The sequence below is a fragment of the Crinia signifera genome, chromosome 8, assembly GCF_055691185.1.
Source record: "Crinia signifera chromosome 8, ASM5569118v1, whole genome shotgun sequence".
Classification (NCBI taxonomy): Eukaryota; Metazoa; Chordata; class Amphibia; order Anura; family Myobatrachidae; genus Crinia; species Crinia signifera.
Genome location: NC_139224.1, coordinates 15,731,771 through 15,746,627, shown reverse-complemented (window position 1 = coordinate 15,746,627; position 14,857 = coordinate 15,731,771). Strand labels below are relative to the sequence as shown.

The following is a 14,857-nucleotide window of genomic DNA, read 5'->3' as shown; positions in this document are numbered from 1 at the left end:
TAGTGTAACACTATAATATTTCTCCTCTCTCTTGAATTCCTATGGGTGATGATATCTATGGGAAGGAACGTCTTGTCCATTGCAGATTGAAGGGAATCCTGGGTCTTAATCACCCCTGATTTGTGCATTTCCATTTGGGAGAAGAGGAGACGCCTGCTAAGGGATGTGTGGTAGATAACAATACATCAGCGCTGGTTTGAAGTATGATCTCCGCTTGTATCTTCTAAAGATTTTCCAGCATATAGTTATATAACCGGCAGCATTATCCAGCATATAGTTATATAACCTGCAGCATTATCCAGCATATAGCTATATAACCTGCAGCATTGTCCAGCATATAGTTATATAACCTGCAGCATTATCCAGCATATAGCTATATAACCTGCAGCATTGTCCAGCATATAGCTATATAACCTGCAGCATTATCCAGCATATAGTTATATAACCTGCAGCATTATCCAGCATATAGCTATATAACCTGCAGCATTGTCCAGCATATAGTTATATAACCTGCAGCATTATCCAGCATATAGTTATAAAACCTGCAGCATTATCCTGCATGTAGTTATATAATCTGCAGCATTATCCAGCATATAGCTATATACCTGCAGCATTATCCAGCATATAGCTATATAACCTGCAGCATTATCCAGCATATAGCTATATAACCTGAAGCATTGTCCAGCATATAGTTATATAACCTGCAGCATTATCCAGCATATAGTTATATAACCTGCAGCATTATCCAGCATATAGCTATATAACCTGCAGCATTGTCCAGCATATAGTTATATCCTGCAGCATTATCCAGCATATAGCTATATAACCTGCAGCATTATCCAGCATATAGCTATATAACCTGCAGCATTATCCAGCATATAGCAATATAACCTGCAGCATTATCCAGCATATAGCTATATAACCTGCAGCATTATCCAGCATATAGCAATATAACCTGCAGCATTATCCAGCATATAGCTATATAACCTGCAGCATTGTCCAGCATATAGCTATATAACCTGCAGCATTGTCCAGCATATAGTTATATAACCTGCAGCATTATCCAGCATATAGTTATATAACCTGCAGCATTATCCAGCATATAGCTATATAACCTGCAGCATTATCCAGCATATAGCTATATAACCTGCAGCATTGTCCAGCATATAGCTATATAACCTGCAGCATTATCCAGCATATAGCTATATAACCTGCAGCATTATCCAGCATATAGTTATATAACCTGCAGCATTATCCAGCATATAGCTATATAACCTGCAGCATTCTCCAGCATATAGTTATATACCTGCAGCATTATACAAGACACCGGCTTCTGAATACAGCTATAGTGGGACTGTAGATAATTTAGCACTGAAAAGAGAGGATCACAAACGTGGCGGGCGCTGTACCACGGAGGCAGGGAATCACATGACTGCAGTGGTGTACACGGATTAATAGCTGCGACAAGCATCGGATGTTGCCTCCAGCATGGTGACGCATACATACGATCCGCTTACCCTCAGGTTCTCTCCGTCAGCATATAACACATGCATTGTGACCTCGATGTTCTTCTGCACACTCTTCCCTCCTCTCTCAAAGTCGCCCTTCTCCAGCGTCACATAGAGATCATTGCGCACATCCCCTGTGAGGACAATCGTATGGTAATGTTTTACACAACAATAATCTGCAGAGCAACATCAGAACCTCATAAAGCGTCCCATGTAATGGCTGGTGTGACAGGAAGTGTACAAATGTGTGTAATGGCTGGTGTGACAGCGAGTGTACGAATGTGTGTAATGGCTGGTATGATAGTGAGTGTATGAATGTGTGTGACATTGAGTGTACAAATGTGTGTAATGGCTGGTGTGTGACAGTGAGTGTATGAATGCGTGAGAGTAACAGCTGATGTGACAGTGAGTGTATGAATGCATGAGAGTAACAGCTGATGTGACAGTGAGTGTATGAATGTGTGAGAGTAACGGCTGGTGTGACAGTGAGTGTACGAATGTGTGAGAGTAACAGATGGTGTGACAGTGAGTGTACGATTGTGTTAGAGTAACAGCTGGTGTGACAGTGAGTGTATGAATGTGTGAGAGTAACAGTTGGTGTAACAGTGAGTGTATGAATGTGTGAGAGTAACAGCTGGTGTGACAGTGAGTGTATGAATGTGTGAGAGTAACGGCTGGTATTTCAGTGAGTGTATAAATGTGTGAAAGTAACAGCTGGTGTGACAGTGAGTGTACGATTGTGTGAGAGTAACAGCTGGTGTGACAGTGAGTGTACGATTGTGTGAGAACAGCTGGTGTGACAGTGAGTGTACGATTGTGTAAGAGTAACAGCTGGTGTGACAGTGAGTGTATGAATGCGTGAGAGTAACAGCTGATGTGACAGTGAGTGTATGAATGCATGAGAGTAACAGCTGATGTGACAGTGAGTGTATGAATGTGTGAGAGTAACGGCTGGTGTGACAGTGAGTGTACGAATGTGTGAGAGTAACAGCTGGTGTGACAGTGAGTGTATGAATGTGTGAGAGTAACAGTTGGTGTAACAGTGAGTGTATGAATGTGTGAGAGTAACAGCTGGTGTGACAGTGAGTGTATGAATGTGTGAGTAACGGCTGGTATTTCAGTGAGTGTATAAATGTGTGAAAGTAACAGCTGGTGTGACAGTGAGTGTACGATTGTGTGAGAGTAACAGCTGGTGTGACAGTGAGTGTACGATTGTGTGAGAACAGCTGGTGTGACAGTGAGTGTACGATTGTGTAAGAGTAACAGCTGGTGTGACAGTGAGTGTATGAATGTGTGAGAGTAACAGCTGGTGTAACAGTGAGTGTATGAATGTGTGAGAGTAACAGCTGGTGTGACAGTGAGTGTATGAATGTGTGAGAGTAACAGCTGATGGGACAGTGAGTGTATGAATGTGTGAGAGTAACGGCTGGTATTTCAGTGAGTGTATAAATGTGTGAAAGTAACAGCTGGTGTGACAGTGAGTGTACGATTGTGTGAGAGTAACAGCTGGTGTGACAGTGAGTGTACGATTGTGTGAGAGTAACAGCTGGTGTAACAGTGAGTGAACGATTGTGTAAGAGTAACAGCTGGTGTGACAGTGAGTGTATGAATGTGTGAGAGTAACAGCTGGTGTAACAGTGAGTGTATGAATGTGTGAGAGTAACAGCTGGTGTGACAGTGAGTGTATGAATGTGTGAGAGTAAAGGCTGGAGTAACAGTGAGTGTATGAATGTGTGAGAGTAACCGCTGGTGTGACAGGGAGTGTATGAATGTGTGAGAGTAACAGCTGGTGTAACAGTGAGTGTATGAATGTGTGAGAGTAAAGGCTGGAGTAACAGTGAGTGTATGAATGTGTGAGAGTAAAGGCTGGAGTAACAGTGAGTGTATGAATGTGTGAGAGTAACAGCTGGTGTGACAGTGAGTGTATGAATGTGTGAGAGTAAAGGCTGGAGTAACAGTGAGTGTATGAATGTGTGAGAGTAACAGCTGGTGTGACAGGGAGTGTATGAATGTGTGAGAGTAACAGCTGGTGTGACAGTGAGTGTATGAATGTGTGAGAGTAACAGCTGGTGTAACAGTGAGTGTATGAATGTGTGAGAGTAACAGCTGGTGTGACAGTGAGTGTATGAATGTGTGAGAGTAAAGGCTGGAGTAACAGTGAGTGTATGAATGTGTGAGAGTAACAGCTGGTGTGACAGTGAGTGTATGAATGTATGAGAGTAACAGCTGCTGTGACAGTGAGTGTTTGAATATGTGTGTGTGTCAGAGTAAGTGGTTGTGAGAGTCTATTCGTATTACAGCCTGTGTGTAAGTGTTAGTGAGAGAGTGTATGAGCGTCTGTGTGACTGCTGGTGAGCAAGTGTTGGTGAAATTATATGAGAGTCTAAGGGGTACATTTTACTTAAACTTCTTTTTTTTTACATTGAGTGATTTTTATTAAATTTTCTGATACATAGATTAACATATCACACATAAACAAATTTATCGACTGAAATTTAGAAAAGAAAAAAAAACATATCAATACAATAATATTATATAATAAATAATAAATATAATATAAATATTAATAATAATAATAAATAAGTTACATTAGCAGAAATATCTTTTCTTTCGAACAAATGGCGTTATCAAATTAACATGGATTTGAAGGTAATCTACATTTAATAAAATTATATCTTAAGAGATTAATATTTTGATGAAAACCATCGGGACCAAATACGATAAAATTTAAATTCAGCCTTACGATTAATATATAAATATTTCTCATGTAGCACTGTTAGATTGACCAATGAAATCCAGGCCTTAAAGTCAGGCCCTGATGAATCCATCCAAAGTCTAGCTATGCAAACCTTCTAAAACTACTAAATCTACTAAAACTTCTAAAAATAAATAAAGGTGCTTTTGCTAATAGCAACCAATCAGATTCTGTCTCTCATATCACTACACCCACACACACACACATATAAATATACCTGGCATGATGACATCAGGGAAACCCAGTTTGCGGGTGACCGCTGCGCCCCGGTTCAGCAGCAGCTGGTTTTCCCTCCGGATCTGGTCTATGTCTCCCCTCAGGAGCTGCAGAGACACGATGAGCCCTACACAGGGACGAGGACCAGACATACACACATCGGTAATTGGTTAATATACCTGGAACATTTCACACCAGCAATAAGCACAATACATTTACTAGAGCTGTGGGTGATAATGGGGTGCTGGTCTCCTCTGGGGAAGGGAAGCACGAGGAGTCTCTGTGTTAGTTCACAGACGGCTGTTCCATCCTCACAGACACAGCAGGGTGCAGTACATACAGGAATAATGGTGTGCTTAGTAACGAGTGGCGACACTGCAGTACACAACAGTCGGCAGACAGATTACTGTACCAGAGCAGCTGTGTGCCGGCACTGTACACTCAGTGTATCTGTATTGTACCTCACTGCTGACCGGTCTAAGGAGCTGTCTCTGGTGCTGAATTGAACTGCTCTACCAGGACAGCAGAGTAGGTAACTCCAGCATGGAGGGGGATATCTATCTATCTATCTATCTATCTATCTATCTATCTATCTATCTATCTATATATATATATAGATATATCTATATATTTATATATATATATATATATATAGATATATCTATATATATATATATATACAGATATATCTATATCTATATCTATATATATATATATATATATATATATATATATATATATATATATATATATAGAGTCTACCTCATTTGGGGCTGATCTCTGATAACTGCTTATGCCTCGTGCACATGTGATCACCTGCTTTCTATGGACTGGGATACTACCATGTACTAGGATTAGACATGTGCTGTTGTCCTTTTATTGATTGCAAAATAGAAAATAAGTTATTTCCATAGTTGAAATTCCTGGACATGAATTCATTATGTATCAGATAACTGATACGTTATGGGACCAATTCCCTGTTGGTGTTTGTAATTCAGCTGTGTTGCACTAGGGGGCGTCCTTGTGTCAGAGAATGGTGTGCGAGGACAGTGTGAGTACACGAGGAGCCACCAATAAGCGATACAGGAGGCATACTACTCTAACCAACAACTCTCTATGGTGGTGGGATAAGGGGCCATGTAAGCCCCATACACACTACAGGATATGGTAAAAGATATAGCTCAAAAAGGGGACTCTAGTGTGTACATTCAATATCGTTAACGATACACGCTCCCATGAGCTGGGAAGGCATATCTGGGTGTGAGCCGGTACGGCCTATCTGGGTGTGAGCCGGTACAGCCTATCTGGGTGTGAGCCGGTACGGCCTATCTGGGGGTGAGCCGGTACGGCCTATCTGGGTGTATGCCGGTACGTCCTATCTGGGTGTGAGCCGGTACGGCCTATCTGGGTGTGAGCCTGTACGGCCTATCTGGGTGTGAGCCGGTACGGCCTATCTGGGTGTGAGCCGGTACAGCCTATCTGGGTGTAAGCCGGTACGGCCTATCTGGGTGTGAGCCTGTATGACCTATCTGGGTGTGAGCCTGTACGGCCTATCTGGGTGTGAGCCGGTATGGCCTATCTGGGTGTGAGCCGGTACGGCCTATCTGGGTGTGAGCCGGTACTTCCTATCTGGGGGTGAGCCGGTACATCCTATCTGGGGGTGAGCCGGTACATCCTATCTGCGTGTGAGACGGTACATCCTACAGATGGCGCCGGGCTTGTCTTTGCTGGGGATGGCGGAGGACTCGCCACCCGCCATCCCCCGCCCCGCGCCATCTGTATGTCGGAAGGGGACGCGCGTACACCTCGTTCCGACGGTGCTTTTCCCCGGGTCCCCGCCGGCTTCCCCGGGTCCCCGCCGGTCCACACCGCCCCCCCGCAGCCCCCCGCAGCCCCCCCGCAGCCCTGCCCGTCTCCCTGAAGCTGGATACGGGCAGGACTGCACCCGCCGCGCCGCCTCGCCGCCCGGCTATTGAGACGCTCGTGCGTGGGAAACGCACGAGCGTCTCATTCAGCCAGAGCGCCAGATTGCTGGCGGATCGCCAGGGACACGGTCCTGGCGCTCCGCCAGCAATAATAAGGCCGGCGCCATCTGTATCTGCGTGTGAGACGGTACATCCTATCTGCGTGTGAGACGGTACATCCTATCTGCGTGTGAGACGGTACGTCCTATCTGGGTGTGAACCGGTACGGCCTATCTCGGTGTGAGCCGGTACGTCCTATCTGGGTGTGAGCCGGTACGGCCTATATGGGTGTGAGCCGGTACGGCCTATCTCGGTGTGAGCCGGTACGTCCTATCTGGGTGTGAGCCGGTACGGCCTATCTCGGTGTGAGCCGGTACGGCCTATCTGGGTGTGAGCCGGTACGGCCTATGTGGGTGTGAGCCGGAGCGTCCTATCTGGGTGTGAGACGTACGGCCTATCTGGGTGTGAGACGGTATGGCCAGGGCCGCCGAGAGGCAGGGGGGGCGGGTACATTTTACCTGGGCCCGGGCCTGACAGTGGGGCCTGGGTCCGGACACGCACTAAAAAAATATATATTTATTGGGGCTGCGGGTGCGACGGGAGGACTAGGACCTGTCTGCCCGCCCGCCCATGTGTCCGGCCACCCGCCCGTCAGCTGCGGCTGCCCCTGCCTGTCCTTCCCCTGCACACAGAGAGACAGACGCTAGAAGTCATAGTTCACCTCTAGCGTCTGACAGGAAGCACAGCTCTGCACTTCCTGGTAACGCTGCCGGGCTGTGCTCCCTGTCAGAGACGCTGGAAGTGAAAAATGACTTCTAGCGTCTGTCTCTGTGCGCAGGGGAAGGCAGGGGCAGCAGCAGCTGACGGGCGGGTGGCCGGGCACATATTAACCCCTTGGCAACGAGCTAGAACCCCTGGCAATGGAAATAAACCCCCCTTGGCAACGAGCAAGAACCACTGGCAAAAAATATTAAACCCTGGGCAACATTTAATAACCCCTTGGCAATGAGCAAGAACCCCTGGCAATGGACATTAACCCCCCTTGGCAACGAGCAAGAACACCCTGGCAACGGACATTAACCCCCCTTGGCAATGAGCATTAACCCCTGGGAACAAATATAAACCCGTTGGCAACAAGCAATAACCCCTGGCAATGCATATTAACCCCTTGTCAACGAGCAAGAACCCCTGGCAACAGACATTAACTCCCCTTGACAACAAGCAATAACCCCTGGCAATGCATATTAACCCCTTGGTAAATGACATTAACCCCCCTTGGCAACGGACATTAACCACCTTGGCAACGGACATTAACCCCCTTGGCAACAAGCAGTTAATTTATAATTTATTAGAAGCCCAAAATTTGTTGACGCGTGCCTGCGGCAAGCACATATATTCCTTTCTCCGCTGCTAAAGTTGGGAGGTATGCATTAGGTGTGAGGGGTATTGCAATGTGTGGCATAATGTGTCAGGGGCATTACAGTGTGCAGCATAGTATCATAGGCATTGTGGTGAGCTGCATCATGTTTCAGAGAAATGGCGGTGTGTGGCATAATGTATCGGGCATTACAGTGTGCAGCATATTGCGCAGGGGCATTACGGTGTGCGGCATAGTGTCAGGGGAATTGTTCAAATTTTAGTAGCTCTCGGGGACGTTTTTTTGTCTTTTTTTTGTCGCGAGTAGCTCTCGCTCAATTAAGGTTGGAGACCACTGGACTAGGAGAGCCGGCATGGGGTTAGCTGTGTCTGTGCAGCAGCGGCCACACACCAACTCACGCATGCGCAGTCTAATGCCGGGCAGCATCTGAGCACTCGCTCAGACACTGCCCGGCTGTTCCCGACCCGGCGTGCGGCCTGCGCTGCGTGATTCGATCATAGGTCACACTGTGCAGGCCGCAGCGCTGACCACCAATGCCGGAACCTGCTTGCCACTGGGCCTCCCACATCATACCCGACGCTGGAACCTGCTTGCCGCTGGGCCTCCCACATCATACCCGACGCCGGAACCTGCTCGCCGCCGGGCCTCCCACGTCGCACCTGTCTACTGACGCCTTCCCCCCTCCGCTGCTCAGAAAAAGTAAGTCAGTGTGGGGGCACAGGGGGCAATTTTCTTTGGCCATACACACGCAGATTTATCTGCAGATCTGTCTGGTTGGAACAAAAACATGGTTATGGATGAGAGCAAATGACAGTTGACCATTTGCTTGGAAATCTTGGAAACCTGACAAACTGTCAATCATCCATAACCATGTTTTTGTTCCAACCAGCCAGATCTGGATAAATCTTACTAGTGTATGGGCACCTTTAGGGATGCCAATCCCGGGATTGAGCATTTTTCAATCGCAGTGATATTGGTGTATAAGATTTCTGTTGCCATCCCTTACATAGAAATTACCTTCTAGACCTAATTTGTCTCTGTCCCTGCGTCCCCACCATCTCTGTCCCCACCGTCTGGCCCTTCGTCACCACCGTCTCTGTCCCTGCATCCCCACCATTCCTCTCACTGTCCCTGAATTTTGCCACAATCTGTGTGGCATAATGTGAATTTTGCCTCAATCTGTGGCATAATGTGAATTTTGTGTCATTCCATGTGGCATAATGTGAATTTTAAGATATTCCATGTGAATTTTGGCTCATTCTGTGTAGCATAATGTGTAAGGGGCAAGTATAAGGAGTCTACCTTTGCGTTGCATAAAGGGTATATGGTGTGGTACACACCCCTATATCCTTTAATTGCCACACTTCTTTTTTGTAGCTCGCCACTCCAGGGGGCCCCGTGACGCTGTTGTACCGGGGCCCAGGATTTCTCTTGGCATCCCTGGGTATGGCCTATCTGGGTGTGAGATGGTACGGCCTATCTGGGTGTGAGACGGTACGTCCTATTTGGGTGTGAGCCGGTACGGCCTATCTGGGTGTGAGCCGGTACGGCCGATCTGGGTGTGAGCCGGTACGGCCTATCTGGGTGTGAGACGGTATGGCCGATCTGGGTGTGAGCCGGTACGGCCGATCTGGGTGTGAGCCGCTACGGCCGATCTGGGTGTGAGCCGGTACGGCCTATCTGGGTGTGAGACGGTATGGCCTATCTTGGCATTGGGTGTGGTTGTTACCGTAGTTGGAGCTGGGTGTGGAGTACTTGGTGCTGGTCTTGCGAATGATGTTCTCATGAATCTGGTACCACTCATTCTCATTATTACACCTGCAGCAGGTAAAGAGATGCAGCGTGAGGAAGTGTAACCAGCAGAACACAGGGATAAAACGGACACATTATAGGAAACAGACTGCAGGGAGCAGGGGACAGACGTATGAAGCCTGGGTAAGTGATAAAGCAGGAGCTGATATGGCAGCAGCCAAACGGTCATTTTTCCAACACAGTCTGTAAGATGACAGTTAGGAACTGGTTGGCTGCTGCATTCTCATCTTCCACTTTATCACTTCACCAGGTTTAATACATCTGCCCCAGAGCGTCTATATAAAACTATATGATGCACACCAAGTCTTTCCATGGCAGGACAGCGTTCTCACCCACTTGCGCATTATCATATCTGCATGTCCTTAGGGCACAGTACAGTACGTGTAATATACTAACCAATCACAGTGAGAGACTGCCCTAATCCTGTTCTACTAGGACAGGGGTCCTCAAACTATTTTGTTCAGGGACCCCATCAGACAATAAAAATAAACTACAGGACCCCAAACAAGTTCCCGCAGAAGGTCATCACATCACATGTGTAGTTAGCAGACAGCACATACATGGCAGCATTGTGGGGGCACAGAGTGATGGGAGGAGTCTAATATACCATAACCCATCACATCACACGTGTAGTCAGCAGACAGCACATACATGGCAGCATTGTGGAGGCACAGAGTGATGGGAGGAGTCTAAAATAACAGACAATTCAACAGATTTTTTTTCAGACTCCTTGAATCACTGACTGAGATTAAAAAAGTCACCAGCCTGATGGTCAGGAACATGGAGTCGCGACCCCATGCTGAGAAGGTCGGGACCCACAATTTGAGAACCGTTGTACTAGAAGATAAGTATTACAGCACCTGTACAGGTGTAATGGGGGAGTATATCCTTACATATACACCTATAGAACATATCTATATACACCTATATAATGCGCCTGTGTACTCACATATACACCTATATAACATATCTATACACACCTATATAACATATCTATATACACCTATATAATGCGCCTGTGTACTCACATATACACCTATATAATATATCTATATACGCCTATATAATGTGCCTGTGTACATACATATACACCTATATAACATATCTATGTACACCTATATAACATATCTATATACGCCTATATAATGTGCCTGTGTACTCACATATACACCTATAGAACATATATATATATACCTATATAATGTGCCTGTGTACTCACATATACACCTATATAACATATCTATATACACCTGTATAATGCGCCTGTGTACTCACATATACACCTATATAACATATCTATATACACCTGTATAATGCGCCTGTGTACTCACATATACACCTATAGAACATATCTATATACACCTATAGAACATATCTATATACACCTGTATAATGTGCCTGTGTACTCACATATACACCTATATAACATATCTATATACACCTATATAATGTTCCTGTGTACTCACATATACACCTATAGAACATATCTATATACACCTATATAATGTGCCTGTGTACTCACATATACACCTATATAACATATCTATATACACCTGTATACTCACATATACACCTATATAACATATCTATATACACCTGTATAATGCGCCTGTGTACTCACATATACACCTATATAACATATCTATATACACCTGTATAATGCGCCTGTGTACTCACATATACACCTATAGAACATATCTATATACACCTATAGAACATATCTATATACACCTGTATAATGTGCCTGTGTACTCACATATACACCTATATAACATATCTATATACACCTATATAATGTTCCTGTGTACTCACATATACACCTATAGAACATATCTATATACACCTATAGAACATATCTATATACACCTGTATAATGCGCCTGTGTACTCACATATACACCTATATAACATATCTATATTCACATATATAATGCGCCTATGTACTCACATATACACCTATAGAACATATTTATATACACCTATAGAACATATCTATATACACCTGTATAATGTGCCTGTGTACTCACATATACACCTATATAACATATCTATATACACCTGTATAATGTTCCTGTGTACTCACATATACACCTATAGAACATATCTATATACACCTATAGAACATATCTATATACACCTGTATAATGTGCCTGTGTACTCACATATACACCTATATAACATATCTATATTCACATATATAATGCGCCTATGTACTCACATATACACCTATAGAACATATCTATATACACCTATAGAACATATCTATATACACCTGTATAATGTGCCTGTGTACTCACATATACACCTATATAACATATCTATATACACCTGTATAATGTTCCTGTGTACTCACATATACACCTATAGAACATATCTATATACACCTATAGAACATATCTATATACACCTATATAATGTGCCTGTGTACTCACATATACACCTATATAACATATCTAAATACTCCTATATAACATATCTATATACACCTATATAATGCACCTATGTACTCACATATACACCTATATAACATATCTATATACACCTATATAACATATCTATATACACCTGTATAATGTGCCTGTGTACTCACATATACACCTATATAACATATCTATATACACCTGTATAATGTTCCTGTGTACTCACATATACACCTATAGAACATATCTATATACACCTATAGAACATATCTATATACACCTATATAATGTGCCTGTGTACTCACATATACACCTATATAACATATCTAAATACTCCTATATAACATATCTATATACACCTATATAATGCACCTATGTACTCACATATACACCTATATAACATATCTATATACACCTATATAACATATCTATATACACCTGTATAATGTGCCTGTGTACTCACATATACACCTATATAACATATCTATATTCACATATATAATGTGCCTATGTACTCACATATACACCTATAGAACATATCTATATACACCTATATAATGTACCTGTGTACTCACATATACACCTATATAACATATCTATATACACCTATATAATGTGCCTGTGTACTCACATATACACCTATATAACATATCTATATACACCTATATAATGTACCTGTGTACTCACATATACACCTATATAACATATCTATATACACCTATATAATGCGCCTGTGTACTCACATATACACCTATATAACATATCTATATACACCTGTATAATGCGCCTGTGTACTCACATATACACCTATATAACATATCTATATACACCTATATAATGCGCCTGTGTACTCACATATACACCTATATAACATATCTATATACACCTATATAACATATCTATATACTCCTATATAATGTGCCTGTGTACATACATATACACCTATATAACATATCTATATACTCCTATATAACATATCTATATACACCTATATAACATATCTATATACTCCTATATAATGCACCTATGTACTCACATATACACCTACTGTATATAACATATCTATATACACATATATAACATATCTATATATGCCTACATAGTGTACCTATATAATGCTGCTATATACTTACATATACACCTTCAGAACAAAGTCCTTCTCCTCGCGGTGCTCACACAGCGCAGGCAGCACCTCCCCCAGACTCAGGACTGCGCACCCATATGGCCGCCGGTAATGGATGTGAGGGGGACCTTTCCGAGAGTCATTTAACAGCATCCGCCCTAAGCAGAACAGAGATATTGTGACCGGCAGAGCCCAGTGATGCACATCCAGTACAATCCCTCTGTGTGCGGACACGTCACTCCTGCTATCCCTATTAGGATATAGGGCCTTATTCAGGTTCATTCACAATAGCCGCATGGGGAACAATTTTTTTTGATGTGCATGCACTTGTTGTGTGTGGCCACTGTCCGCCGGGCGCACGCAAGCAACCATTACCATATGGGAACGCCCAGCGTTTCATGGGCGTTCCAGCGTTCTCATGGTAATGAGGCATGACGGACTGGCGGGGGGCATCAGCTGACATCACCGGAAGTCAGCTGCCCGCCTGCTCCCCCCCCGAGCAGACACGCATCTGTACGGTTGCTCTGAGGCAACCTTACATATGCCTGAGCCTTCGCCATCATTCGACCATCGAATGATGGGGGCGGATCCCAGCAGGCTGCGAATGGGTGTTATTGTGTAACATCTATTTGCATGCCCAGCGTGCGAATTTGCCTTGCGAATGGGTGGCGCCCAACCACCATTCACAAGGCGGGGTTTGGTGGACTTGCAAGGCTTGCGAACCAACCTGAATAGCCTCCATAGAGAGGGATGCTGATTGAACAGTCGGTGTAACCAGGACAATGGCAGGCTGTGGACAATCCCAGTACATCTGTATAAACCTTCTCTTTATATAATGTCAGCGGCACATACCTATTCTGATGACATGGATGACCAGGTGGAGATCCCGCTTCACATCCTTGCTGCTCAAATCCTGCCACAAAACACAAACGTCACACCGGGAACATCACGGAACTGCACCTACATACAACCACGTAGGATGCACACGTGTGTTCTGCTCATTAATGAATGAGGTATAGTGATCTTATATAGGGTTAGGCTTCCTGGGGTGGATGTTTGGGCGCAGGGCCCCTGAGCTGGTTTGGCTGGGCCACATAGTTGCTGTCACACAGCTTATACTCTATATAATTCTATATTTAATTGATGTGATACCTTGGGGATAAAGGGGTGTCTGGTTGGGCTGGTTTGGGGGTGCCCTGCACCCCAGGTGTGAGTGTCAGGGACCTGCTCAAACAAGGTGACTTCAGTGCCGGTCTGCAGGTTCAACTAGCCATTAATTATATGATAATTAAATATGATAAAAAGTAATATATACAGTATTATGCGAGGAGTAAAGATTGCACCTGCATCCTACACTTTTCTGCATGTGAGGCAGATAATGCAGATTGCAGCTGTTAGTATCTCATGTGAGGCAAATAATGCAGATTGCAGCTGTTAGTATCTCGTGTGAGGCAGATAATACACAGACTGCAGCTGTTAGTATCACACGAGAAGCAGATAATGCACCAATTGCAGCCATTAGTATTGCATGTGAGGCAGATAATGCACAGATTGTAGCTGTTAGTATCTCATGTGAGGCAGATACTGCATAGATTGCAGCTTTTATTATCGCATGTGATGCAGCTAATGCAGATTGCAGCTGTTAGTATCGAACTTGATGCAGCTAATGCACAGATTGCAGC

The 14,857-nt window shown here is 44.1% G+C and overlaps 1 protein-coding gene across 17 annotated transcripts in view; it reads right to left on the bottom strand.

The window, feature by feature from the left end:
• DOCK3 (dedicator of cytokinesis 3) overlaps nucleotides 1-14,857 on the bottom strand; it is a 244,387-nt gene that overhangs the window by 85,790 nt on the left and 143,740 nt on the right. For all 17 annotated transcript variants that reach the window (XR_014454283.1, XR_014454285.1, XR_014454279.1 and 14 more), the window contains 5 exons: nucleotides 14,028-14,088; nucleotides 13,186-13,333; nucleotides 9,551-9,639; nucleotides 4,481-4,606; nucleotides 1,518-1,642 (listed from right to left, as the gene is read on the bottom strand). Coding sequence is in view for 8 of the 17 variants with exons in the window: in XM_083155809.1 (XP_083011935.1) it covers nucleotides 1,518-1,642; nucleotides 4,481-4,606; nucleotides 9,551-9,639; nucleotides 13,186-13,333; nucleotides 14,028-14,088 (549 nt within the window). In the remaining 9 variants the exon portion in view is untranslated. The remainder of the gene's footprint in view (nucleotides 1-1,517; nucleotides 1,643-4,480; nucleotides 4,607-9,550; nucleotides 9,640-13,185; nucleotides 13,334-14,027; nucleotides 14,089-14,857) is intronic.